The 25,219-nt window shown below is 40.6% G+C and overlaps 1 protein-coding gene across 1 annotated transcript in view; it reads right to left on the bottom strand.

Annotated features, from left to right (window-relative positions):
* The window catches only part of FBLN1 (fibulin 1), a 63,284-nt gene that overhangs the window by 16,180 nt on the left and 21,885 nt on the right, over window positions 1-25,219 (bottom strand). The window contains exons 4-14 of the mRNA XM_054282012.1: window positions 25,037-25,208; window positions 23,534-23,593; window positions 21,748-21,849; window positions 19,985-20,122; window positions 17,739-17,876; window positions 16,331-16,474; window positions 15,419-15,547; window positions 14,790-14,915; window positions 13,504-13,623; window positions 12,144-12,275; window positions 10,984-11,107 (exon numbers count right to left, since the gene is read on the bottom strand). Coding sequence (XP_054137987.1) covers window positions 10,984-11,107; window positions 12,144-12,275; window positions 13,504-13,623; window positions 14,790-14,915; window positions 15,419-15,547; window positions 16,331-16,474; window positions 17,739-17,876; window positions 19,985-20,122; window positions 21,748-21,849; window positions 23,534-23,593; window positions 25,037-25,208 — 1,385 coding nt within the window. The remainder of the gene's footprint in view (window positions 1-10,983; window positions 11,108-12,143; window positions 12,276-13,503; window positions 13,624-14,789; window positions 14,916-15,418; window positions 15,548-16,330; window positions 16,475-17,738; window positions 17,877-19,984; window positions 20,123-21,747; window positions 21,850-23,533; window positions 23,594-25,036; window positions 25,209-25,219) is intronic.

Raw genomic sequence — 25,219 nt, 5'->3', positions numbered from 1 at the left:
ATGAAGTCCTAAATAAGACCTGCATTCATGATACTCTCCTGTGGAATAAAGCCTTCTGACATGACTTTGGTACAGATCAGAGGATCTCAATGGTCACAAGGGATTTGTGTTTGCTCTCATCTAAACTGAGTTTATGGATCCATCCAGCTCATAACCACATGTGTGACAGATAAATGTCTGTGTCACCTCTATTTCTTTGCACCTTTTTTCTCTCCTCTAACAAAGTCCACTAACTTGGAGGCTTTTTGCATGCTCTGTCTACACTGCTAAACTGGAATTTGTTCTTTCATTGTACTCCCTCTCTGATCACTTTTCTTTTGCCATCCCTGCCAATTGCCATGCATATCCAAAGTGCAGTTGATGACACTTTGTTCTCTCATTGCTTCATCTTTTGGACATCTCTGAACTCTTCTTTCAAAACTAACATCTATCTCAAATCCTGGTATTTGCTATAAATTATGTGCTCTGTTCTCATAAAACTTTATAATTTTATCCTTACACATCATCTTTGCATTTCACCTTCTGATTAGCTGATATTTTCCATTTTGCCCATGTTCTCCTACAGTGGGGACTATGACTAACAAAAGTTTTTTCCTCAGTGATGAGAGCCTTTTTATTTTTACCTTTCCTTCTAGTTTTCTGCCTCTAGCACAAATTACAGCTTTGGAGATTGATTTCCCTCTGGGCATTTTCATTTAAAGGGAAGAAAGTTAAGAAACAGCTCAGCTGCTCTGATTATTTCCTGAATATAAAATTTTCATTCTTCTACGGTCCTGGTATGATTCTTTCTCATATTGTCTCTCAGATTCAGTCAGTAAGTCCTTTGGACCAGGAGCTGTGATTTCATTTTCATTTGGAAAAAAATAAATAGCACTATGCAATTAGTAATTACCTACATGCTCCTGAAAGTGCCAGTGACACTGCAGCATTCAAGCATTTGACACAGGGGAACATGAGCTTTGTGCTCCTGAATTCCTTGCTAAATACAATTAATATGGCAGCATTTTATAACACTGAGGGCCATGTTCTCAAAACCCCTTCTTTTCCTGCCCAAAAAATATGTATATTAATGCTTGCAAAAATGCCCCTATATATATATATTAATGTTTGCAAAAATTTGTTTTTGAATATTTATCCTACTTCATTATGGCCTCATAAGGAACTGATAACCAGAGAACATTTACACATAAGTTTTAAGTGCCTCCTTCTGTGGCAATAATAAACCCCACGAGCTCAAGTGACATGGGCTGTGCTCTCAGTATTTAAACCTGGGACTCTCTCCCCACTGGCAGCTTCTGGCACCTCTATAAGGATGTGTCAACAGGCTTATTAAACACTGGCATTCCTTATGAGACCTGAACTCCTGTCAGCCAGCTGTGATGAACTTTGCCTTGGGGAACATGGAATGCTCTGGCAGAGTGCTGCAATCCTGCCCTGATCCAGGCATCCAGGAGTCACTCCTTGTGCCCAGGTGATTGAGGCTCATGATCTTGGTTAGAAGGTTCCCAGTTCCCACCCTTGTACCCTGACTGTGCTGTCAGCACTTATATAGTGAGATATTTTCTCTACAGGTGCATTCACTTGGATTATTCCCTGTCTTTCTACGGAATGACTGTTCTAATGAGCAGCAGAGACACCTGAGCCCAGGGTAGTGTAGAACATTAATTTTTGGCTCACTCTGGGAGTGAGCTTTTAATATTTATCAGCAGAAGGACTCAGTGTAATAAATAAACCCTCTTCCAGCTCAGAAAACAAAAGAATTCCAAAGATATTCCAGTTGAATTGTTCTTGACTGCTCAGAAGTAAACAAAGAAAGTCAAAGCAAAGGAAGAAAGATCTGGATGTTGGAATTCTGACTGACTTTGCAGAGCACTTATGGTTTGGTGTGATGGTAGTTGTGGATAAAGCCTTTACTGGTCAAAATTTATCAGCTTTAATATGAAAGCTGGAGAGACAAAAGTGTTATGAGTCAAATCAAGTATTTTTTCCAATATTCCTGTAGATGGGAATGTTTCAGGATATAGCTTGTGAAACAGAAAAGAGCTCTCTGCTATTAATTGAATGCTGTTATGAAGTTGAATGCTGTTCTGCTGTCATTAGCTTTTCCATTCAGCAAAAATTTCACAGAAAGAAAGATGAACTATCTCTCAAATAAATGTTCTTTAGAGATCAGTTTTATACCATCCTTAGAAGCTAGAACTGGGATCTGTACCTGGTGAAAATCAGTTTTAGGTCACAGGATACAACAGAGCAACAATTAATAAAACAGCTTGAGAATCTGGCTGCACACTTTTTGTACTGACCCATGTGCTGGGGCACCTCAGGGCTCCTAAGGGTCCAAGTTATGCCCTTGTAACAGATTTTCAGAAAATCCACACTATTTGCCACATAAGGGATGAAATTTTCTAGAGATGTCTCAGTTGAGACACTTCAAAATATGTACCTATTTCCTTTGGAAAATTTAGACCTAAACCTATGTAACTGTGTAGGATCAGCCGACTCCCCTGCTGTGTGAAGTAAATTAATGGCTTTCAGTCCTCAGTATGCTCAGGTAATGAACTCTTAGATACCAACTTCTGCTTTGTATTAAAATGCAGAGTACACAGAAGAATCTCCACAAATTAAGATGTTCAGTCATAGGGGGAAATGGAAAACTGTAATGATGATGGCAAATAAAATGCAAGTGCAGCATGCAACAGATGAACTAAAACTTTATTAAAATCAAGGGCGGGGGGAAAAAAAGCTACTCTTGGAAGAGAAAGAGTAGCCAGTGATGGTTGCAAGTTAGGGATCAAAGCTGTGCAGAGACAAAGATAAAAAGTTTGGCAATAAATGTGTTGACAGTTCCGTGGCGGGAAAGTCGCATTTGGATTGTCAGAAGAAGGTCTCTGGGCTCTGTGATTTGACGCTGCATGACCACAAGGCCACTGTGGTTGTTCACTTTTTTTGTGGTGAAAAACCCCTCCTGGTTCCCGCTGGTGATGGACAGCTGAATTTTATCCCCAGGGACAGCATTGGAAGGGCCCATGCGGAAAATGTCGGTGGGTACTTGGATGTTGGTGGGGAAAGAGAGGTGATAGTAGGTTATTCTCAGGGGCAGGCTCTGGCACTCCTTATTCTCATTACAAGGCAAGCGCTCACAGCGACTGCAAGAAAAGTGAGAAGACAAGACAAGAGGAAGATTAGCGCACATTTAGCGAGGGGGAGGGACAGCAGGGGCACTGGGGGCGGGAAAAGATGGGCTGACTTGCATCCTGCGTCCACTCTTCAGCCTGGCACCTCACTCACATTGCAAAGGGACAGGAGTTCACTGAGGATGAGCCTGCCTGCAGCTGGGGCTTTGGGAGAAGTGTTGCCATTGTCACAAGTGTTGCCCTTGCTCTGCAGGCACAGATGGATCAAGTCTGGCACCTCAGCAGGGGTGAGAGTTTATTTTCATTTACGTCAGCCAAGCCCCCCTAGGAGAATACTGCCACTGTTTTCCCCCTTCAAGTTTTATTCTTTTGCTGGTTGGACATATGTTCAGTAAAGGAAGAGATTCTAAATGGCAAGGGAGCTGTCTGTGCCCTACTTGGGATGTCTGGCTGTATTTTAAGACTGAGTGAAGTGTTCCGAAAACCATGTATGTCCAAGGAGTTGGTCTCTGAAGATTAACCTTTTCCTGCTGATATGGCACAAGTATTGCTCTGTGCTATCAGAACTAACCAGAGTCAGTCTAACACCCATCTAGGCAAGCCCTGAAAACAAGACTCAATGGCCTGATGTCTCCAGCAATGTGTCCTACATGTTCAGTCTCCTGCTGCACAGCCCTAAGTCGTAGGAATCATTTCCCATGACTTTCTGGTGAGAGAGGAGTTTGCCCTCTGCTCTTTCATTCTCTCAGCACTGTGTCACAGTGAAAAATCATCCAGAGCACCAGCAGGAGATCACCCACACAGGCTGGCAGGGAGCCACAAACCATTATATTAGCAGTCACAATCTTCATGCATTCTGTTCCAGAGAGAAGTTAACTTTGTCCAGAAAAATATAGCATACAGCTATGGGCATCCAAGTCACTGCTGTTTAAGAGTGCTATATGAACACATTAATGAAGATCTGACATCATGGTACCTGGTGGGTTTCAGAAGTGTGTAAAGGATTGCTTACTGGGTGACACTGTGTGCATTTCAGATTAAAGATATGCCCAAATCACCACACAGGTATCCAAACACCCTTTCAGCCAAGTGTGTGGAAGTAAAGGTGGACAACAACGATCTCAGCGGGATGATGAGTTCGCAAAATTTCATCATGATCAGGTTGAGCATTTAGCTCCAAACTTGCCTCAGGCAAAACTATGAATAAATTAAATTATATTTAATTATTTTAAAGAGTCTCTCCACTCCAAGCAGTATTTGCTCCTCTGGTTGAAATTTTGTAACCTAAACAATTTCTTTCTTTACCAAGAAATGCTCCAGCATAAAAGCACGGTTTGTTTCTTACCACCTCAGAGAAACCTGAGTGTCCATTTCATTACTTTATTCTGACATGAGTTTGAGCTCCTATCAGCAGCATCTGCTACCAGCAGAGCTGTGGTTCATGAGCAAGCCCCAATTTGTTGCCAATGCACGGTGATCTGAATTCCAGGAACTCCTCGTTATATGCAAAATCAGCACTTTCAAGAAGACTAATTAAAAGTACCCTCAGTTCTTCAATTAATGTGTTGCATGTTTTATTTTAATACTACTTGCAAACAAAAGTGTTTCTTTGAAGCAATTCTTTGAAGATTTGAATGCACTCTTAGTTTTATTCATGAGTTTAAAGATCATGCACAAGTCCTCACAGGATGGCCAGCTAATTAGGTGTGGATACTCTTGAAGTATTTTCAGGTATGGAGAGCTCTGCATTCTTTTCTGAAACATCATTAATAACTCCACTAAGGAGAATAACTTGGAGTTGTTAAAATCATGAGGCTACTTGGTTTTGCTGAAGTCATGGAGCAAGTTGAGACAGTTCATTCCTTAGCTGGAAATGTTTTCTTCAAGTACAACTTCTTAGAAGCATGTACATGCTTATGAGCACTTACACTCTCATAAAGATGCTCTCCCTTATTATTTTATAAAAGTAAAATACATTTTTAAATTATGGCCAGAATTTTTTAAGAGAACAAAAACCAAAGCTTCCAGCTTTCCAAGAAAAAGGATGTCCTGTGGATTCAGAGAGTTATTTGCGAAGACAGATGTGCCTGCAGCTAGGACTAAAATTATTAAAAATTCATCATCTTTTATCTCATGCTTTGGTGGTATGCCCTGCACACTGCACTGTAGGTTCAGTTAATGTGCAGTAATTGCTCCTTCAAATAACCACAAAGGAGAGATGGCAAATATTATTGCTTTCAAGAGCCAGAGTTCATTCTGGGGTCACACACCACAAAGGCAAGAAGCAAAGAGCATTTCAACCCTCTCTAGATTTCAGTGGGCAGCAGGAAATCACATGGCAGTATTACTATATATTATATTGGCAATATTGTTACATATTATATTATTATAATTATATTATTATATAATATATTATTACATATTATATTAAATATTATATATTTGCAGTCCTTGAAAAACTCTGAAATCAGGTGCATGGCCTATAAAAGTAAGTGTATACTGCTGCTAAATGCTTATTCCTGAATTTGAACCCAGTTAGTTTAGCTCACTTTCTACTCCATTATGTTTATTTATGTGGCTGAAATATTAAAAGAATTATTTCAAAGAATATTTCAAAGAAATATTTCAAATAATTACTCCCAGTTTGAATTTCATGTACCAAACACTGATAAATGAAAACTGCCAAAACTGGAGGGACTCCATTTACAGATAATAAATACAACATTTTGTAACAGAAAAACAAGGAGAAAAATATTTTGTGCCTTCCCTCACATTAATTTCTGAGTCAGATTTTCACTTCATTGTGCTCTAAGGAGCTAAGTGGTATGCAACAATTCCTCACATGCTGAAGGAAAACAAACTTTCTATTAGCAAGATTTATGGCTTACTTCCTACAGGGAAACCAACTCAACATGCTGAACAACTAACCAGGTTTTATTAGTGAGCTATACCCTCACTACACATTCTATGCTGTAGATTTCCAGAGCTGCAAGAGCCTTCCAGCCCTCCTAGAATATATTCCACTGCAAAGTGAAAAAAAATATAAATATTCCTCTTGCTCATGCTATTGTTGGTGTGCACCCCTTTTCAGCAGGTTGCACCGCACCATGAGGTCCAAGTGAGCCATCATGGACATTGATGTTAATGATCAGCTGTGCAGGGAGGTGGCTTTTGTCTTAAACAGAGGAGAACTTTAGGGGAATGAAACCAACTGATGGTTGGTCTTCACAGACAATCCTTAACCAGAGGAGAATCTGGAGCCCCACTTCAGGAAGGGAAACAGGATAGAGCAGAGTGGTAATGGGGATGGACAAGTGCTCTGTGTGCTCCTCCTGTCTGGAGATAGAAAGTCCCTAGGACATTTCAAGGTGTAGAAGATACAGAGCTATGTTCTCTTTGCCCTCAGCACTTAGCCTTTACATCCTGTCCTTGTCCCCTTCATCTGTCTTTCCCAATCTTGTTCCTTCTTCCCCTTTCCTAGCCTATGGCCCTTGCTTGTCTCTCATATATTTGGCATCAGGACTGTCTACTCAGCCAGTGTCAATCCCTCTCCTGCTCCATTCTCTCCTGGCTGATACAGCTCTCTCAGTTTCCACCTCACAGCCCTAGACCCAAAGCACAGATCCTTTCCCTCAGCATCTTTGTCTGGCCATCCCAAATTATTACTTCCCTTGATGGTCCTCATCCAAATCCAGAATAGAATAATGGAATCACTAAGAATAGAAAATTCCCCCAAGACCATCGAGTCCAGAGCCTTGTCACCCAGACCAGAGCACTGAGTGCCACATCCAGCCATTCAGGAATGGGGACTCCACCACCTCCCTGGGCAGCCCCTTCCAATGCCTGACCACCATTTCAGGGAAGAAATTCTTCCCCATGTCCTCTTGTCCTGTCATCAGTTCCCTGGAATCAGCCACCCTTGACCATAAGGACCTGACCCCTGTGGTTGCCCGCTTTGTAGTTTTACCCCATTTTCCCTGCTACCCTGGAAGCATCTCCCAGACTCATTGTCCTCACCCTGACACACCTCAGATCCCTCCCTCCCTACATTCAACCTCCTTATCTCCAAGTTTTCATTTTCCTCTCATTTTTTTCTTCTTTCTTCTTTCAACCAAGCTGGCTCCTCTCTCACCCATGCTAGAAACATCTCACTTATCTGTGAATTTGGGGCTGTCCAGGCAGGCACACCTGGCCCAGGACAGACTGGGATCCTCTCCTGTGGCTTTATGGGGCAGCAGGCTCAGACAGCCTGTGCAGCTGGATCTGCGTGTCTCAGACTGCTCTGAAGAGCAATAAGAAGCTCAGGACCACTAAATCAGAATTGAACTCTTTGCTGATGGAGAAAAAGACCCCCCTTTTAGGGATGAATTAAATTGCAGTGAGGCAGATAGCCAAACACAAAGATAGATTGCTATGAAATTCTTATCCCTCAAGGACTTGAAGCAAAAGAACTCTCAGAAAGATTCCAGGTACATCTGAGCCTGTTTTGGTATAGAGGACTGGATTAAGTTTACTCATCAAGGTCTTAATTTCTTAAAAAAGGCTGAATGCAATTCTACAAATTTTACAAAGTTTCACAGGATTTTGATGCAAAAGCAATTTCATAGCAAATTTCAGATTTCTGCTCCATCACATGACAGCAAACTGTTAAAATAAATTTAAAAAATAAATCACCAAAATGTTTTTAAAACACACATATACCAGTGTGTTCCTCTCTCCACTTGTTCTTGGAAATGGGTGAACTGCTCTGGCTGAAATTTGCCAAAACTTGAGCCTGAGTCAGACACCTGGCATGTAAAATTTCAGCCATTGGTTACATTTTGGCAAAATTTTAAGGAGTTAAAACATGTCCTAATAATGATAAGCACCAGGCAACCTTAATAATATGCACAGACATGTCTAGAAAATAGAAATAGTTCCCCATTTGGCTCAATGCAGCACATATCTGACATGTTGCCATAAACACTTCTTTATCTTTTCTACTATTTTTCTTGGCTTAAATATTACAAATGTCAGACTTCAATGCCAAATAAAGAGAAGTTAATTGTTATGCAATTTGAAAACAAAAACTGTTTGGCAAGGCAGTGCAGCAAGTTAAGTTCTATTATGAGGAGCAGCAGATCTTATCTCTCCTGGAAAAAATCCCAAGCCTATAGACTGATCAATGAAAAACATAAAGCAGAATTTAAGTGAAAGAGATAAAGCCTTCAATAAAATTGTTACCATTTAGATCAAGCCAGGGATTTTGCTGTATTTGGGGAAGATAACACAGAGTGTTTCCTCCTTTCCTGCTTCACCTGATGGCAATTGCCACTGCAACAGCCACCATGCAAAAACCTCTGCTTTACAGGTAAAGAAGCTTCTGGGTCACCGAGTGCTGTTGCTCGTGCATAAGGATTTTAGGGAAAAATAAGAATAAGGAAACTTCTATTTGCAGGACTGAGGCCTATTAAATTATAGCTATTCCAAAGAAAATAATGGGGAACAGGGTAAAAAAAAATTTCCTGAGGTGCCAGCTTGATGGGAATGGAAAAATAAGTTGTCTTTCTTATGATGTGCCAAGTTGGTGAAACTGGAATGTGTTTTGAATAAAAAGGAGAGAAAAAATGGTATCTATACTAGGTGTGATAAGAAGCCAACTACTTTGATTTTAGAGCCTGGGTGAAAAAGCAATTTAATGTTGTTATCATGCAGAATGTAACAAAGATATTCTGGCTATCAGCCCTGCTGGGGTACAAATGCAAAACTGACTCAGTCAAGGAGATGTAAATAGTTTGGATGTAGAAAGGGTGCTAAAGAGCTGTCTTATGAACTGCTCCCAGTGAGCACCAGGTAATCCCACCCATAAATCCTGATTCCTGCACACTGGTGTAACATTGATATTCTCTGAGTGTGAGAGCACCTGAGGAACCCACTGCTCTTCACCAGTGACAACAATGAACTCACATTCTCTTTGCCTTATGCAAACATCTTCCCAGCAATGCATTTAGTAACTATCTGTAGCTGTTGAGTGGGGAAAACCTAATAAATCCAACAAGACGATGACTTAAGGAATTAAAATAATTAGAATTTCACTGAGCAGCTGCAGGATTTGTGTCTGACTCAGCCTGATTATAGCCTGAGCACGTCAGAAGGATCTTGCCCTATGAGTAGGTCTGAGTTAGGCAGAGAAAGCCATTACAGAGCAACAACCTAGACACAGAAAAACATTCAGACACTCTACTGCTTTCCCAGAAGATGCCATGTAGCTCAAATAGCCAATGAAGTCAAACACAGAGAGAAAATGAAATGGAATGTGTGTATGATGTGTATTTTATAAACTGAACCCTGCAATGCAGGAATGTCTGTAAGAGCAGAAATCTGCTAATTCTGCCTAGTGGCCCATTGCACTTTTCCCACTTTTTTTTCAAATTAGGATACCAATGAACCCACAGTCTTACAAATAAAGAGAACATCTGCGTCATGAGGCGCTGCTTGGTCACTGATGTGACAAATTTAATTTAAAATTTAATTTCTATTACCCTTCCCAGAACACAAGCATATTTTATAAATAGCTGGGTTTACACCATGAACTTCCTCTCCAGAATTCTGATCAAACACATCTGCTGTGCCACTTGTATGACATTTCAAAGACTAAGGCTTAAATGCAAACTAACTGATCCCCAGAAAATCCCTGAGATGGAGATCAGTGCTGGCTTCATTCCTCCGAGGAGGCACAGAGCACTCAGGTCTGTCTGACAGATGGTGCCCAAACCAACACTGACTGGGAAAAGCAATAATGGGCTGATAACAAATGGGATTTGTCACTTTTCCTCCCTGGCTGGTGGAGCTCACACTTTGAGTACAGGGCACACAAAGGGACCATGAAGCAGCCTTTGGAAGGGTGGCCAGAAAGCCACAGGGCAGGAGGCAAAGCATCACTTTCACCAGCCATAAACTCTAGCTGCACAACTGAGAGTTTGCAACAACTTCTCCTCTCTGCTGGCTCTATTTGATGGGTATAAAGAGCTGCCAGCTGCCCCCTCCTCCCAGAGCTGTCTCCTATTTTCTACACCAGAATGCACAGACTAGGTTAAATGCACTGAGTAGGTTAGAGACAAAATTATGAGCTGCAGCTAATATACCACCCTTGCTAGGATTCCCAGGTTTTTAATACAGAAAATTGGATGCAAATTGAAAGAGGGGAGATTTATGTATGGTATTAGGAAGAATTTTTTATTGTCAGAATTTTTTATTTTTTATTGTAAGAATTTTTTTACTGGAACAGGTTGGCCAGTGAGGTGGATGCCCCAACCCTGGCCAGTTTGGATATGGCCTTGAACAAATTGTTCTAGTGGGACATGTCTCACCTGTACATGGCAGGGAGGGTTGGGACTAGATGATTTTTAAGGTCCATTCTAACCCCTTAATATTCTAGGATTCAATTAAATGGTACCAAAAATAAGACATTCTTGCAATGCTTTGCAATGGTACAGGTGAGAATTCAGAGATGGAGCTAAAAAGAAGTCTTTAGCTGAACTGTGAAGGTAAGGAAAGACTATGTGTGATTCTGAAATAAAAGCCAAGGATTTCAAAGCCCAAAGTAGCCCTCCTATCAGGCTGCCTTGCAAGGGAACCAGACAGAGAGTATCTGCTTGTGGCTCTGGAGATCACTGTGGTGCAAACCACTGACACATGGCATTTTTTAAGGGAGTATCTTTTTTCTTAGAAAGAGAAGCATGAGGAAAGAAACCAGACTTGTGTGGTAGGCCTGCCAACACAGTTCATATTTGCTAGAAACTGCTCTGTGCTCAGCCAGCAGTGGCAGGGCACTGAGGAGATGGTGCCACCTTGGAAAGAAGGTACTTACGTGTCGCCTGACTTGCGGTAATTCTCGGGGCATTCCAAGGACAGGCAGCGGAAGCCGCCCTGGATGTTGAAGCAGGTCTCGTTGAAAGAGCAGTTGTGGCTTTCTGCAACACACTCATCAATATCTGCCAAAGGGAAACAGGGGTGTGTGTTAAACACAGGCTTCTCCTCTCCTTGCAGGTGCCAGACAATGACAGAATGACCAGGTTGGAAGAGACCTTCAAGATCATCGAGTCCAACCCATTCCCTGACACCTCAACTAAACGCTGGCACCCAGTGCCACATCCAGTCTTTTTTAAACACATCCAGGGATGGTGACTCCACCCTGGGCAGACCATTCCAGAACTTTATCACTCTTTCTGTGAAAAACTTTTTCCTAATATCCAACCTATATTTCCCTTGGTGCAGACTGAAACTGTGTCCTATGGTTCTGCCAGTGCTGCCAGGAGAAAGAGCCCAACCCCACCTGGCTACAGCCACCATCAGGGAGTTGTGGAGAGTGATAAGGTCACCCCTGAGTCTCCTTTTCTCCAGGCTAAACACCCCCAGCTCCCTCAGTTGTTCTTCACAGGGTTTGTGTTCCCAGCCCCTCTCCAGCCTCATTGCCCCCTCTGGACACACTCAAACATCTCAATGTCTTTCCTAAACTGAGGGACCAGAACTGGACACAGCACTCAAGATGCAGCCAGTATCCTATCAGGTACTGCAGAACATGGGGTGCAATGAAACATTACTGCAGGGTTGCAAGGGGAGGACAGAAGAACAAAAGAGAAGAACACTAACCCAACCAACCAGCAAGAAGAAGAAAAGGAAGAGCAGCAGTGCCACTAAGTGGACAAGACGTAAATATTTGCTGATGTCTTTACAGCAGGATATTTCCTTTTAATGGCTAAACCAACTCACAGCATTGGAATTTTCACTTTAAGAATTTTTATTAATATTTTTATTAATATTTTTAAAAGTAGTCTCTACTGAATTACTTTGTAACTGAAATTTCCTGTATATTTATTACAAAAAAACCTGATTTCTTCAAATGTTGAGCTTATGTTGAGCTGAATTACATATCATGTCATAGGAAAGGCATTTTTTCAAACACAAAAACTGCTATAACTTGTCAGAATTCCACAATGCTTGAGGTCTCCCTGCAGTTGTTGAACCCACCTTGGCAGTTGCGTGCATTGGGTGCCAGCCTGTAGCCAGTGGAGGGACAAGTACATTGAAAGCTCCCAGGAATATTGACACATCTAAAGGAACAGATATGTCCTCCAGTGGGCAAAGCACATTCATCAATATCTGCAAGGAAAAAAAACCAGCACTAATTCTCTATGTGTTCATGACATTCAGCCCAGTGCCCATGTACAGTGCTCCTGCTATAAGCTTCAAATACAATTTGATGATTCTAATTTCTGGGCAATGAAGAAGATCATCAGATATGTGTGGCTCTAGACAACAACATCTAAATAGCAAAGACTTTCAGGAATAAATGGAGCTCTGGAGAAAATTAAAAGTTATATGAGAGCCCAAGAGACAAAGTAATGGATGAGAGCGAGCACTTTACAGTGACATGTATTGTAGTGCTTTATAAAAGGGAGGGAGAGGAATAGTTTTATCCTTGTTTTTACAAAAGGAAATCAACATTAGGTGTTCTGCCCAAGGCCTCACTGTTTAGTAAGTCTTGGAAACCTAAGTCCAAGGTCAGGATCTTGTCCATGAGGTCACACCCACATCTCTGACCGTGTTCACAGCGGTCCAAGGATGAGGGAAGAGATGAGGATCTGATTCCATGTTTCAGAAGGCTGATTTATTATTTTATTATATATATTATATTAAAACTATACTAAAAGAATAGAAGAAAGGATTTCATCAGAAGGCTAGCTAAGAAGAGAAAAAGAAAGAATGATAACAAAGGCTTGTGGCTTGGACAGAGAGTCCGAGCCAGCTGACTGTGATTGGCCATTAATTAGAAACAACTACATGAGACCAATCAAAGATCCACCTATTGCATTCCACAGCAGCAGATGATCAATGTTTATATTTTGTTCCTCAGGCCTCTCAGCTTCTCAGGAGGAAAATTCCTAAGAAAAGGATTTTTCATAAAAGATGTCTGTGACAATCTTCCTTGTATTTGAGAATACGTTAGATCAGAACCAGCCACAAAAAGAGGATATATCAAATATTACCGAGTAATATCATGTATGACATATGTAACACATAAATATGCTCGTATCTCCACTTGCTGAACACTAGAAATTCTGGTAACTCCTCAGGAAGAAGACAAATTTATGCCAAATTACAATAGTGTGCCAAGCTACAATTCAGTGTGAACAGCAAAAATGACACCACACATACAAAGAGATGCCGCTAGAAAAGGGCATGGGTGGGAGACCTTCATTAAATACGGTTAGAAAATAAAGAAAATAAAGAAAATTCTGAAGAGATTCAAATGTTAAAATGAAAAAATTACATGGAATTGCTCATGTTTGTTACAGCAAGAATAAGGAAGGAGCACCACAGGGCTCACCTTCACAGGAAATGCCATCGATGTCGCTGAGCTGGAAGCCCCGGCGGCAATAGCACTGGTAGGAGCCATACACATTGGCACACTCTTGGCTACAGGGGTTGCTCTCACACTCATTCAAATCTGAAAGGCAGAGTTATACACCTGAACCACAAATTTCTTGCAATGTTCACCACTCCTAGTACTGGAATAGGACAAAATTTTGGAAGGTAATTGTTTTAATTGAAAAAGGATGGCACACATCACTGAGTAACCTGGAAATAGGGGGCTCTCAGTGTGCTACTTTTAACAGGCAGTATAGGTTAATTTGCACTGTGCTATAATTTCCTCCTGTACTTCAAGGTGTGAGACTGGGAGGGAATCTTTAGGCCAACACTTACATTTTTGTGTCTGAATATCAGCAAGGCTGGTTTTGAAGGTTTTGAACCTGATTGAGTTGAATCTCCCTTCAAAGTGCAGCAAAAGCAGACCCATGGACCTCTGCATCACAGAATCACAGAGGCTGGAAAATATCTCCAAGACCATCAAGTCCAACCTGTGACTAAGCGCCACCTTGCCACCCAGACCAGAGCACTAAGTGCCAGGTCCAGCTGTTCCTTGAACATCTACAGCAGGGGACTCCACCACCTCCCTGAGAAGTCCCTTCCAATGTCTCACACCCTTTCAGGGAAGAAATTCCTCCTGATGTCCAACCTGAACCTTCCCTGGTGCAGCTTGAGGCTGTGTCATGCTGTCCTGTAAAATGATGCACTCTAAGGGTGATATATTCAAGCTGTGGGCTACAGTGGCCTCGACTAAGCACAGCAGCATTCATGTAATCAGAGATTCTGCACTGTGATGATTTCTCATGCCATTCCAGTGCAGTCTTGCGAGGTAAAATAAAAAAAAAAACAAATAAAAAAATAAAAAAGTAAAAGTAAAATTAAAAAATTTAAAAAACAGCTAAAAGAGCAATGAGCTGTGTCACTGTAGGACACAAAATAACATGACGTGCACACACAGCTCTTCCAAGGTGAAAAGAGAGTTTTTAATTTCTGACTCCAACATTTATAGATTTCCAAAAGTGACAGTGGATTGGAGGGTGAAAGTGCCACCTCTCCAATGACACTGGACAAACCAACAGTCCATCAAATTTCTCCTCCTCCATAAAAGAACACAAAACAATAAGTTATTTACATAAAGTGCATGAGAAAGTTCGTTACAAGAATGTAAACATCAGAAGGCTTAGAAAAACTTAAAAAATCAGGGTGACAGAGCTGTTTCTCACACTCCATAACTGACAGCCCTACCTTCACAGGATCTGCCATCAGCTGAAAGCTTGAAGCCCATGGTACAAGTGCAGTAGTAGGAGCCAGGAGTATTCTCACACTTGTGAGCACAGAGGCGGCCTGGGTAGCGCCTGCATTCGTTGATATCTGCAATGACAAACACACAGAGAGCTCTGTGGATGGGTGGGCTGCCCCACTGCAACACCAGTCTGGACAAGAATGTGATTATAAAAGTTTGATTGTTGTTTTCCAGATTTAAATTTCATACTAAAGAGAGAGGATGCCCTCAAAATGCTCATTTAGAAGCACGCCAGAGTATAATTGGATTAGATCTGTACAGGAGAAAATTGCTTTGATCTTCCAAAGGAATCTTTTGCTGTAGGTGCTTATAAAAATATCACAGAAAACAATTACACACACTCTCACAACCTTACCTTTTAACAAGACAGCAGATAACATGTTGACAATACTAATACAGCTTCCTTTGAAGTACCAGCAGTTCTTTAATACGGTTTTAGAGCCAGCCAAATAATATAGCAGAATTCTACATTCTGTTGACAGAGGCTATGCACAGAGCAGTAACATTCTTTACACAGGATCATTTTGTAAGTGCTATGGCTGCAGGTGTTTAGGTTGATGGTGCAACTTACCAATGCAGGTCCTGCTGATGACATCAAAGCTGTAGCCAGCTTTGCACTCGCAGCGATAATTGCCTGGGGCATTGATACAGACGTGCCCCTCTCCACAGGGCTGGTTGGAGGATGAGCACTCATCCACATCTACAACAAAAAGTACACTTCTAACTATGCAGGCTGAGAGAAGAACACGTTAACATATTTTTTTGGTCCTCTGGTGGTTATAAAGTGTTTTGGAACAGAAAATAAGGTGTTATCATGCTCTCAGCTTTTACAAGATCAAAGTCACAAATCCAAACTATTCCTACCAAAGCAGGTTAGCTCTAATGTGTCCTTAATGTTGGTGGACTTGGGATGGAAACAATGAAGTAATTAGGCAATCTTTGGAGTAATTCAGGTGCAAAATTGTTTTATTGTGCATACTCATATTTGCGGATCAAATTTTCATCTAGTCTAAGATGTTTGAGATCCAGAGTCATCAATTTCACTCACAGAAATTGAGAACGCATACAAAAATGCTTGTCTTTGCTAAAACCACATCAGTTAAAAGCCAGCCAAAGGCATCTATATCTTTTAGTGTTACTTGAATGGCTTCTGTGGGATGTAAAGTTGACCTTGAGTTATTTCTCTGTAATAAGGAGATTTGGGACCTCACAGCATTGTGCCATTGATAGTCACAGCCAATGACATTTATGGGGTTGATAATAATTACTCCTCAAAATGTAGGATTTCCTGAGTTTTATGAAGGACAGAGGGTGGATACTTGTCATTCTTTTCATGCTGGGACTGCCATGAGGGAAAGAACAGGCTCAATAATTGACTGTGGGAATGATAAAAACCTGGACAAAGCGCAAGAAACTGCTAAACATAAATTATTTATTTGAGTTATTTCCTTAGAACTGATTTTTCTTCCCAGCTGCCACTCACCTACACATCTTGTTCCATCTTCATTGAGGTGGTAACCTCGGCCACAGCTGGGCGAGATTCTCTGGCAGGTGAAGGAGCCATCAGTGTTAATACAGATCTGCCCAGCTGGGCACGGCATGTTGGTGCTCAGGCACTCATTGATATCTGCAAGAGCACAAGTCAGTGTAACTCTTTCTGCTCTAAAGAGGTTTAAGGTAAGATGCTCTCATTATTTAACCCTTCAGAGAAAAGTTCTGCCCATGGGAAAAGACAGCTATTCATGAGATTTAGCTCCACTGATACAAAGCTTCAGAGTGAAAATCAGGGAGGTATAAAAGCCATAGATACCAATGAAAAGCAGTGTAAATTTGATATAGAACTTGTATTTGTTTCAAAGCATTTAGAAGTCCCTCCTAAACATACTGATCAACAGTTCAGTTCATCAGCTTAACCAGTTCTGCTTCAGCCTGTGTGTTCTGATGGAGCTCTTAGCTTCTACATGATGATCAGGGTCACAAATCCAACAACAAAATCCCCTCAACTCCACATAGAGCAGCATTTGATTCCCAGTGCATAAAGTTAGGCTTTAGGCTGTGAAACTGCCTAAATGTTTTGAGCAAATGCATTTTATGTGTCTCTACTGATGTCCATTACAGCAAGTAAATAAAAATCTGCCATGGAGCTGGCACTACCTGTGTCAGGCGTGTGCTTTCAAAGGGGTTGCTGGGGGACTGGCCCCCCTCATTTTAAAGGCTGCAGTTTTGTTTTCAGTCTGTTTCCAGTGTCAGATTTCAACTCTACAGGAGAACAAGGGGCTGATAATGAGTGCAACTTGGCAGCTGCTGCTGCTCGGCCAGTTCCACAAGTCCAAGGCTTGCTATGCCAATGGGGGAATTAAAAGTTGAGTTGAGACTTGAAAATAATACTCAAGGGACTAACTGATAGATTTGTAGGTCACATTAGACAGATCCATATGAAGTCTGCTGGAAACCAGTAATTTTAATGGATTTATATGAAGGGTATAATTCTGGTTTTGGGGAGTCTTGGAAACAAGGCATTGGCCTGACAAGATTGTCATCAGTATTTAAAGTAAAACTCCTCTCCACAGTATGTTATAACTGTCCCATCTTCTCATACACAATAAGATGGGCTTTAACATGGGACAGGTCTGGAAAGACCTACAAGCCTGTAAAACCCAGCAGACTAATATCAAAGGGTGTTCCAGAGGATGCCATAATTACAGCTTTCTACACAAACCTTTGGCTAAAACCTTCTGGATAGAGTCAGATAAAATATGTGACAATTTTTTTACAAATTTTGCTTCAGATAAAACACCCAAAGACTTAAGCAGCTAACCACCTACCCAGGGGAAAGTACAACTTTCTCCCAGCAGCATTTGAGCATTCCCCAAGACAAGAGCAAGCCTTACCAATACAGTTGCCCAGTGCATCCTGTATAAACCCACTCATGCACTGCAGCTTGGGGCGGCAGCGGAAAGATCCTGGAGTATTCTGACAGATAAAATCGGGGGGGCAGTTATGAGTACCAGTCTCACACTCGTCAATATCTGGTACGTCACAAAAAAAAATTGTTAGCAGGAATTAGACGGGTTCCTTCGTTGCATTTCAAACATAAGACATAATTAAAATCATCACATAGATTAATCCTCAGCATACCTTCCTGGAATTCTGTGATCCAGGATCAATCTGACTTACTACCTCTCAATAAAACCAGATAGGTTAAGAACTTTTCACAATTTTACTGTTTATTTTATATATGGGGGGTGTCTCTGCATATCATGCTTTGCAAGTTTAGTTCTCACAACTAAATTATTCAAAACTATTATAGAGTACCAAAAGCATCACATTCAGCCTTGATTCAGCAGTGTGCTGGGATCTGAAGTCAGGGAGATTTAATTAGCCAAGTGCAATTTTAATTTTAGCTTTAGATCCAATGCAGATATTGTTCATTTCTTTCATAAGTGAATTAATTGACCTCGATTCCCATCCATATTAAGGCTTGAAATCCCTGCATTACCATGCTTTAAAATGCACATAAATATTACTTCTGATTACTTTAATATTCTACTCCAGTTCAGAATAGACAATAAATATTTCTGAATAAATTATTGTTCACGTAAAGCAGATAAAGGAGATAACAGTAAATGAGGCTTCACTCAGGAATGTAGTCCTGTCCACATAAAGCAACTAAAATGTAATATTTGCCAACTGGCAATGGGATTAAATCTCCTAAAGCTATCAAAATATAGAAAATCTCCAGCAAAAGGATAACTCATCTTTCTCATTCATGTTGATACAACAGTAGCCCCAGAGCTTTGTGGGACTTAAAAAATGTGTGTGGAGACCATTTGAATTAATAATGAAGTGGGTTTAGCAGGGTTCTACATGTAGCACAGCTCAGTCATGTTACTTGGCATTTAAAAACCATACATGACTATTTTTATCACTTCACATAGCATTAATAATTAACATTATTAGCATATCTTGCCCAGATAAGAACTTTCTAGCCTTAGTTGTGGGTATAATTTACTATCTGTGCTCCTTTTTTCCCAAGAGAGAAATATGTTAATCCTTGCCAGTAAGCTATTTGTTGACCTAAATCTGATATTATTCAAATCAGTGGAAGTGTAACTTTAAAGGGATCACAGTTACACCATTTTACTTTCAAAAACATTGTGTGATGGTCTGCAGGTTTGGCACTGGAGTTTGTTCATCAGCTTTTTTTTATTCAATCTATTTATGATTCATCACTGATGAGTTCCTACAGTAAAACCTTACCTAGAATTTTGGTTGAGTTAATTTACTCAGTGGAAAGAAATTAGTTTATTTATAAAGCAGTCTAAGCTTAGGGGGAACAGACATGGTGAAAACCAATTCCACATCAACCAGAGTTTGCTGCTAATTTATATCTCTATAAAGGCAGCACGCCAGGTGAAGTTACAGATGCGCATAAGAGCATTTTTTAAGCTAGATGGAACTTGAAACAAGTAACTTTTTTAGTAAGGAGGACTGTTACCTTTGTGTTCAAACACAGCTAACTCAAGAACAGTGGTTTTAACCCCTTTATGTTTTTAAATCCCTAGGAATGCTGGGATTAAGAAATGAATCCCTTTGCAACCTCCTGAGGATAAAAGCTTGCTTTCTTTTTCTAAAGATGCATCTACCCTCATATTTTCAAACTGAATCACCTGGTTGCTACACTTTGTTTCACACTCCAGACTGTGCAAACTTGATTCATTCATGTGCATCCAAACCATCAGATATGCTCCACAAGCAGGACTTGGGCACTTCACTCAAAAATGAGCCATCAATCCCACAGACCAGACTGGAGAAATCCAGAAATAATCTCCAGGGTATTGTGTGTAGTGTGAGTTCTGGCCTTGCTAATCATCTGTTTTAGTCCCCAGACCAGATCCTAACATGCAACACAAACTGCCAGTGTGAAATGCACTTATCTCTGCTGGAAATCTTTGCAGCAGCCCCCAGCTGCATGATCTGGTTATTTGCGAGGTAACAGCTGGAAAAACTGCTGTCCTTGAAGTGTGTGTGCCTCGGTTACGTGTGTATTTACCAAAAACCAAAGAGCATGACACAATGATGTGCTTAGTTTTTATCTCAAGCCTGGAAGATGCTGGTTTCTGTGCACAGGACATACCTTTGCAACGACTGTCATCCGTGAGCTCGTAGCCAGTGCCGCAGCTCGTGTCCCGCTGGCAGCGGAAGGATCCCAAAGTGTTGACACAGGTCTGGCCAATCCCACAGTTGTGTGTCCCAGTGATACATTCGTTAATATCTACAACAGGCAAAATTGTATAAAAGTAAACAAGAGAGAGTAAATAAGAAACAAGACATCTCTGGGAAGAGACCAGATTGAAAGCTCGCTGTGGGCACACCTCCAACCACGCATCCCTCTGAGCATTTGAACTCAAAGGTGGGGATTTGGCCTCACATCCACATCCTGCTACACTGCTGTCACCAGGGTGTGAGCCAGCAAAGACATTTGGAGCCTGTTGGCACCAGGACTTGCTGATAAACTTCTTGTTCTTCAGTACAGTGTGACTGAGAGAGAGCAGAGACTCAACATCATCTAACTGAGTCTAGTAGTCAATGGTGTCTCTGGATATGTCTAAAGTTGTTATAGCCAGGATGTGTAAACACGGTCTGCTGTTGGCAGTGTTTGGTTTAGGTTGGACTCCTTGATCTTTAGGGTCTTTCCAACCTCAGTGATTTCACGGTTGGATTAAAGTGACTATATGAATGAGGCAAACTTTCAGAAACCCTCACCTTGCTCTGCATCCCACCAACATACCATTGAGGGACTCTCTGAGCCAAGCTGTGACTTTCAAATTTACAGCTACTGATAGGCATTTCCTTTTGAATTCATTTTTCTTTTTAACTTTGAGTGTGTAAGAAAATCTGACATCCATGTGTATTAAGTGTAAAAGCTCTTCCTTTTCCCATGTCCAACTAGGTTAGTGTTAATCTGACCAATCACCAAGATTTATTTTATATTCTGAAGTTTGTGTCTGAGGTACTTAAGATGACATTTCCAGTCACTGACAGAAAAAGGCACTCTTCATCTGGAACATCTGTCATCCTTGAACACCTATGCAGGATGGACAAGTTGAGCTGTGCCCTGGAAGGGCTCACATCCCTCAGCAACAGGGAGCCTGGGCTCACTAGCTCAGAACCAAATGTCACATTGCACATGCCTGAAGTCAAATGCAACCTCGATCCCAGCCCATTTCATTTGATGCCACAGATCAGAATATGCTGACTTGGAAGGCACCCACAGGGATCATTAAATCCAACTCCTGGCTCTGCACAGACACCCCAACAATCCCTGCACAGACACCCCAACAATCCCCCCTGTGCATCCCTGAGAGCCTTGGCCAAGCCCTCCTGGAGCTCTGGCATTCCCTGGGGAGCCTGGGCAGAGCCTGACCACACTCAGGGATGCAGGAAAAATCAGTTCTTCTTCTCGGAGAAACTAACAATCCTCCCTTGACAGTTGCCATGCCACTCATGGAGTCCTGAACATTAATCCTTTCTGTCAGTTGTGTCCTTAACAAGCTAAAGAATCCTACTCTATTTATTTTTTCTTCCTTATCAATAACAATACACTTTCACAAGAGAGAATAAGGATTTTCTCTTTTGGTTTTATTCACAACAACAAATTCAAACTCTGCCTGTTCTCCATTCTAAATTCTTCACCTTTTCCATTGACCCTCCTTTAACTTCATTTCCCTACAATTCTCATTTCAACACTCCATTCAAATCAACTTTTTATGACTTCATCTCTTTCCCCAGCTGACATAAGCATATTCTGCTCTCTTCTCTCTGGGTATTTTTGTATTTGTTCTTGCTCTTTTAAAACAAGAATGTTTACAATCAAACCAATGGCTTTATTTCTTTTACCTTCACAGGTGATACCATCTGGTTGAAGCTGATATCCAACAAAGCAGGAGCAGACATAACTGGATCCTGTGTCTCTGCACTGCTGGGAGCAGGGACCACCACCTAACGAACATGTTAAAAGGCCTCATGTAATTAAGAGGCTCTTCACAGGAACTGAAACAAACCATTAATTTACAGGAAACTTGATTTATTTAGAAAAGAAGTTAATACACATATACAAAAGAAAGAAAGGGCTAAGCACTGAAAGCTCTAAAAATTAATGAAAGAAGGATTATTGTGACAAACAGAAAGGGAATACTACAGAGAATTTACACAAAATTTGGCTCATCATTAAGAAAACCTTTGCTGACCTTGTTAAAATAGAAATTAATATAAAAATATTTTATAATCTAAAATTAGAGAAAAGCTTATATATTTCCAACAACAAATATTTGTTGTAAGGCTGCAGATATTCTTAGTAAAAATAGAACCCATATCCTGTTTTTTAGAATGGCTGGATAGGCATTAAACAGAAGGTGTGAGATAGGCACAATCCATGTGAGAAATTGCAGCTATAATATGTTATTATAAATAATTTTTAAAGTACAACAATTTCTAATGAGGACAGGGCCATGAATGCATCACTGAAAATTAGGTGGAATCATAGTTTTGCAGTTGAGATCAACAGCCTCTGCTCTCTGAATCTCTCCTAATATTGTGAGCTCCATCCTGACACAGTAAAACCTGTAGTGGGAGTGTTAGAAGAACAGAATTAATATCCCCATCTTACATGAAGGTGCTTAAAGTTTCATTTCCTAGGAAATTTAAATTTCCCCTGTTAAAGTTCAGGAAATTAGAAGTTTTGGCATGCCAAGTTTATCAGAAATTATACTGTAGACAGAGCCACCAACTGGCAATTAGCAAAAGCAATCCATCTCCTGCAGGCAGCTGATTAACTGAGAAATACAACAACTGATTACATGGAGAAATAATGCTAGGAAAATATGTAACACATATTTCTATGTCATCTCCTCTAATTAGCAACTGGAGACAAGGAGGAGAGGCACTGTTGACTCTGGCTCACTAATGACCTGGTAGATATTCCCACCCTCTCCAGAGTGTAACAGCTGTAGAACATGGAGCACAGTAAATAATTTTTCAACTGGAATATAAGCCTATTAAATTGACTTTATCCTAAATACATTTCTGAGTTCTGAAATGCTGGCAGAAAACAATGAATCACTGCTGGTTTAGGTTTACAGACATGTAAATCATATGTGACAAGCAATAAATCAGAACACTTAGCAGAGCAATATTCCAAATGAACATTTCCAAGAAGGCAGAGCAGCATGAATAATCAGAACAACAGCCACTTTTGTCTTCCTTTTCTTCAGGTTATGCATCTCAGATATAAACAAGTTTAATTTCATATTTAAACACCCTGATATTCAAACACCAAGAGAATAATAAAAGATGCACATATTTAATATAGGATCACCATATTCTGAAGAATCCAAAGCACTCCACGGGTTCAAGGGTGGCACTTCTGAGGTACTACCCACAAGAGGTTAAGTAGAATTAATTGTATTGTCTCAGCTTCAGTTGGATAAGATGGACTCCACAATGCCTCCCTTATATTTGGGCACTATTTAGGCATCACATAATGGCCCATTACTCCTTGGAAAGGCTCTTCCTCATGGTTTTTTTTTTTAACCCATAACTATCCTAGGCAAAGGGCTTTGGCTAGATCTAATTTGGCTTCACTTTACTGAAAGCAATCACAGAAGAGCTGGCTAGCAGGGCTCACCTCTGCAGCCATCATGCAGATAAGGATCTTCTTGGTCCAGCTCCTCCTTTGAAATGTCAGCTAAAAAGAGGAGAGATAGGCATTAGAGGAGAAGGCACTTTTCTTTGCAAGGTAAAACACTGTGTGCTTGGGATGGAACTCACACCAGGGTTTTGGAACAAACCAGAACAAAATTTAAAAGCTTTATTTACATATTTTACAGCTACTTCTTACTTAAATTTGTCATTCAAATGCTCATGGACATGGGGCACTTTCCATCTGACTGATTCAATATGAAAGTCATATGTGATCATAGATTACATGTGGACTGATATTTTCAAACACAGGTTCTTAATGTCAGGCTTTTAACCAGAGCTTAACCTCATTTCCATAAGGCACATTGTTGGGGCATGCTTGGCTTCCACTGACTTTGTAGTAGCTTGGGGTACTCAGAGATTTAATGAGAATCAGATTAACCTCAGCTATTTATTTGGATTTCATTTCAAAAAGAACTCCACACATAAGTTTTTGGGCACATACTTACAGCATTCTTTCAAATATACTTATATACTTCAACTTTATATATATATATATAGATAGATATATAGATATATCTACATATATAAATATAAAAATATAAAAATATATATATAAAAAAAATATATATGTACTTAATATACTTATTGAAGAGTTTTGATCTCTGGTATTCCTGCCACATATACATATTCCAAGAGTCCATTCTCTCCACATGAGGACATACAAGGGCCAAACAAATCCCTGAACTCCCTGCATCCCCAAAGAACCAGCTAATGGACTTTCTCCAATCCCACAGCTTTGAACACAGGGGCAAAGGTAGGTTGCTAGTGTGCAAAAACACAATCCCAAAAGCCCCAAACAAATGAAAGTCTATAAGGGTCAGTCTTGTACTTATTCATCCTCTTCAGTTCTGTGGACCAGTTTTGGAAAAGGGTGTCAGGAGCTGCTGCCATCTAGGTACTCTTCTTTTTTGGTAATAAAAGAAAGAGTTTCCACACTTCCTGGAGATCTTAGTTGTCCCAGGCACTCCAGGCATTTCAAATACCCCTGGTTTGTGGGCATTTGCCTCTCACACAATGGCAACGTTTGCATTATGCTGAGCTGGCAAAGGCCCTCTAGCTTCCCAACATAATTCTAAGAATTGTTTGTTGATTTTCATTTTAATTAAACATTTTTTCAGTGGGCAAAATGCCAGTAAAACTAATAGCTTATATTCAGCTTCCAAGGTAAGATCATTGGTTGCCAAAATAAGCTCTCATACATTTAAGTTCTGACACCAGAAACTGAGTGACCTCCTTCTGCCTCTTATTTTCAACAGCAGCCTTTCAGCTGTCACTAGCCAAAAAATGAGCTCCCAAACATGCATCTTAAATTACTCAGATGAGATGTCAAATTAGAGAAATTCCAACAGAAATAATTTAAAGTGAAAACACTCCTTGCACCCTGTATCACTTTGTGTCTCACTCTTTTAGGTATGCAATAAAATACCTGGCTCTTTTTTGGGAGGATAATCACTGATGGATAGATCAATGCCTTCTTGGCCTTTCCCACAGCAGGTCCTGAAGACAATTCCACACTGATATCCCATCTTTGGGTTGGGCTCACAGCTCTGTCCTTGAACTTGGGCAGCCTTCCCCAGCAAACAACAGTAACAGCATGTCTGTTAAAGAG

This window comes from Melozone crissalis, unplaced genomic scaffold, assembly GCF_028551555.1.
Source record: "Melozone crissalis strain CALT ecotype California unplaced genomic scaffold, PUWL_Pcris_2 ptg000033l_1, whole genome shotgun sequence".
NCBI classification, from domain to species: domain Eukaryota; kingdom Metazoa; phylum Chordata; class Aves; order Passeriformes; family Passerellidae; genus Melozone; species Melozone crissalis.
Note: the sequence above shows the minus strand (reverse complement) of the source record. Positions and strands in the feature narration are given on the sequence as shown.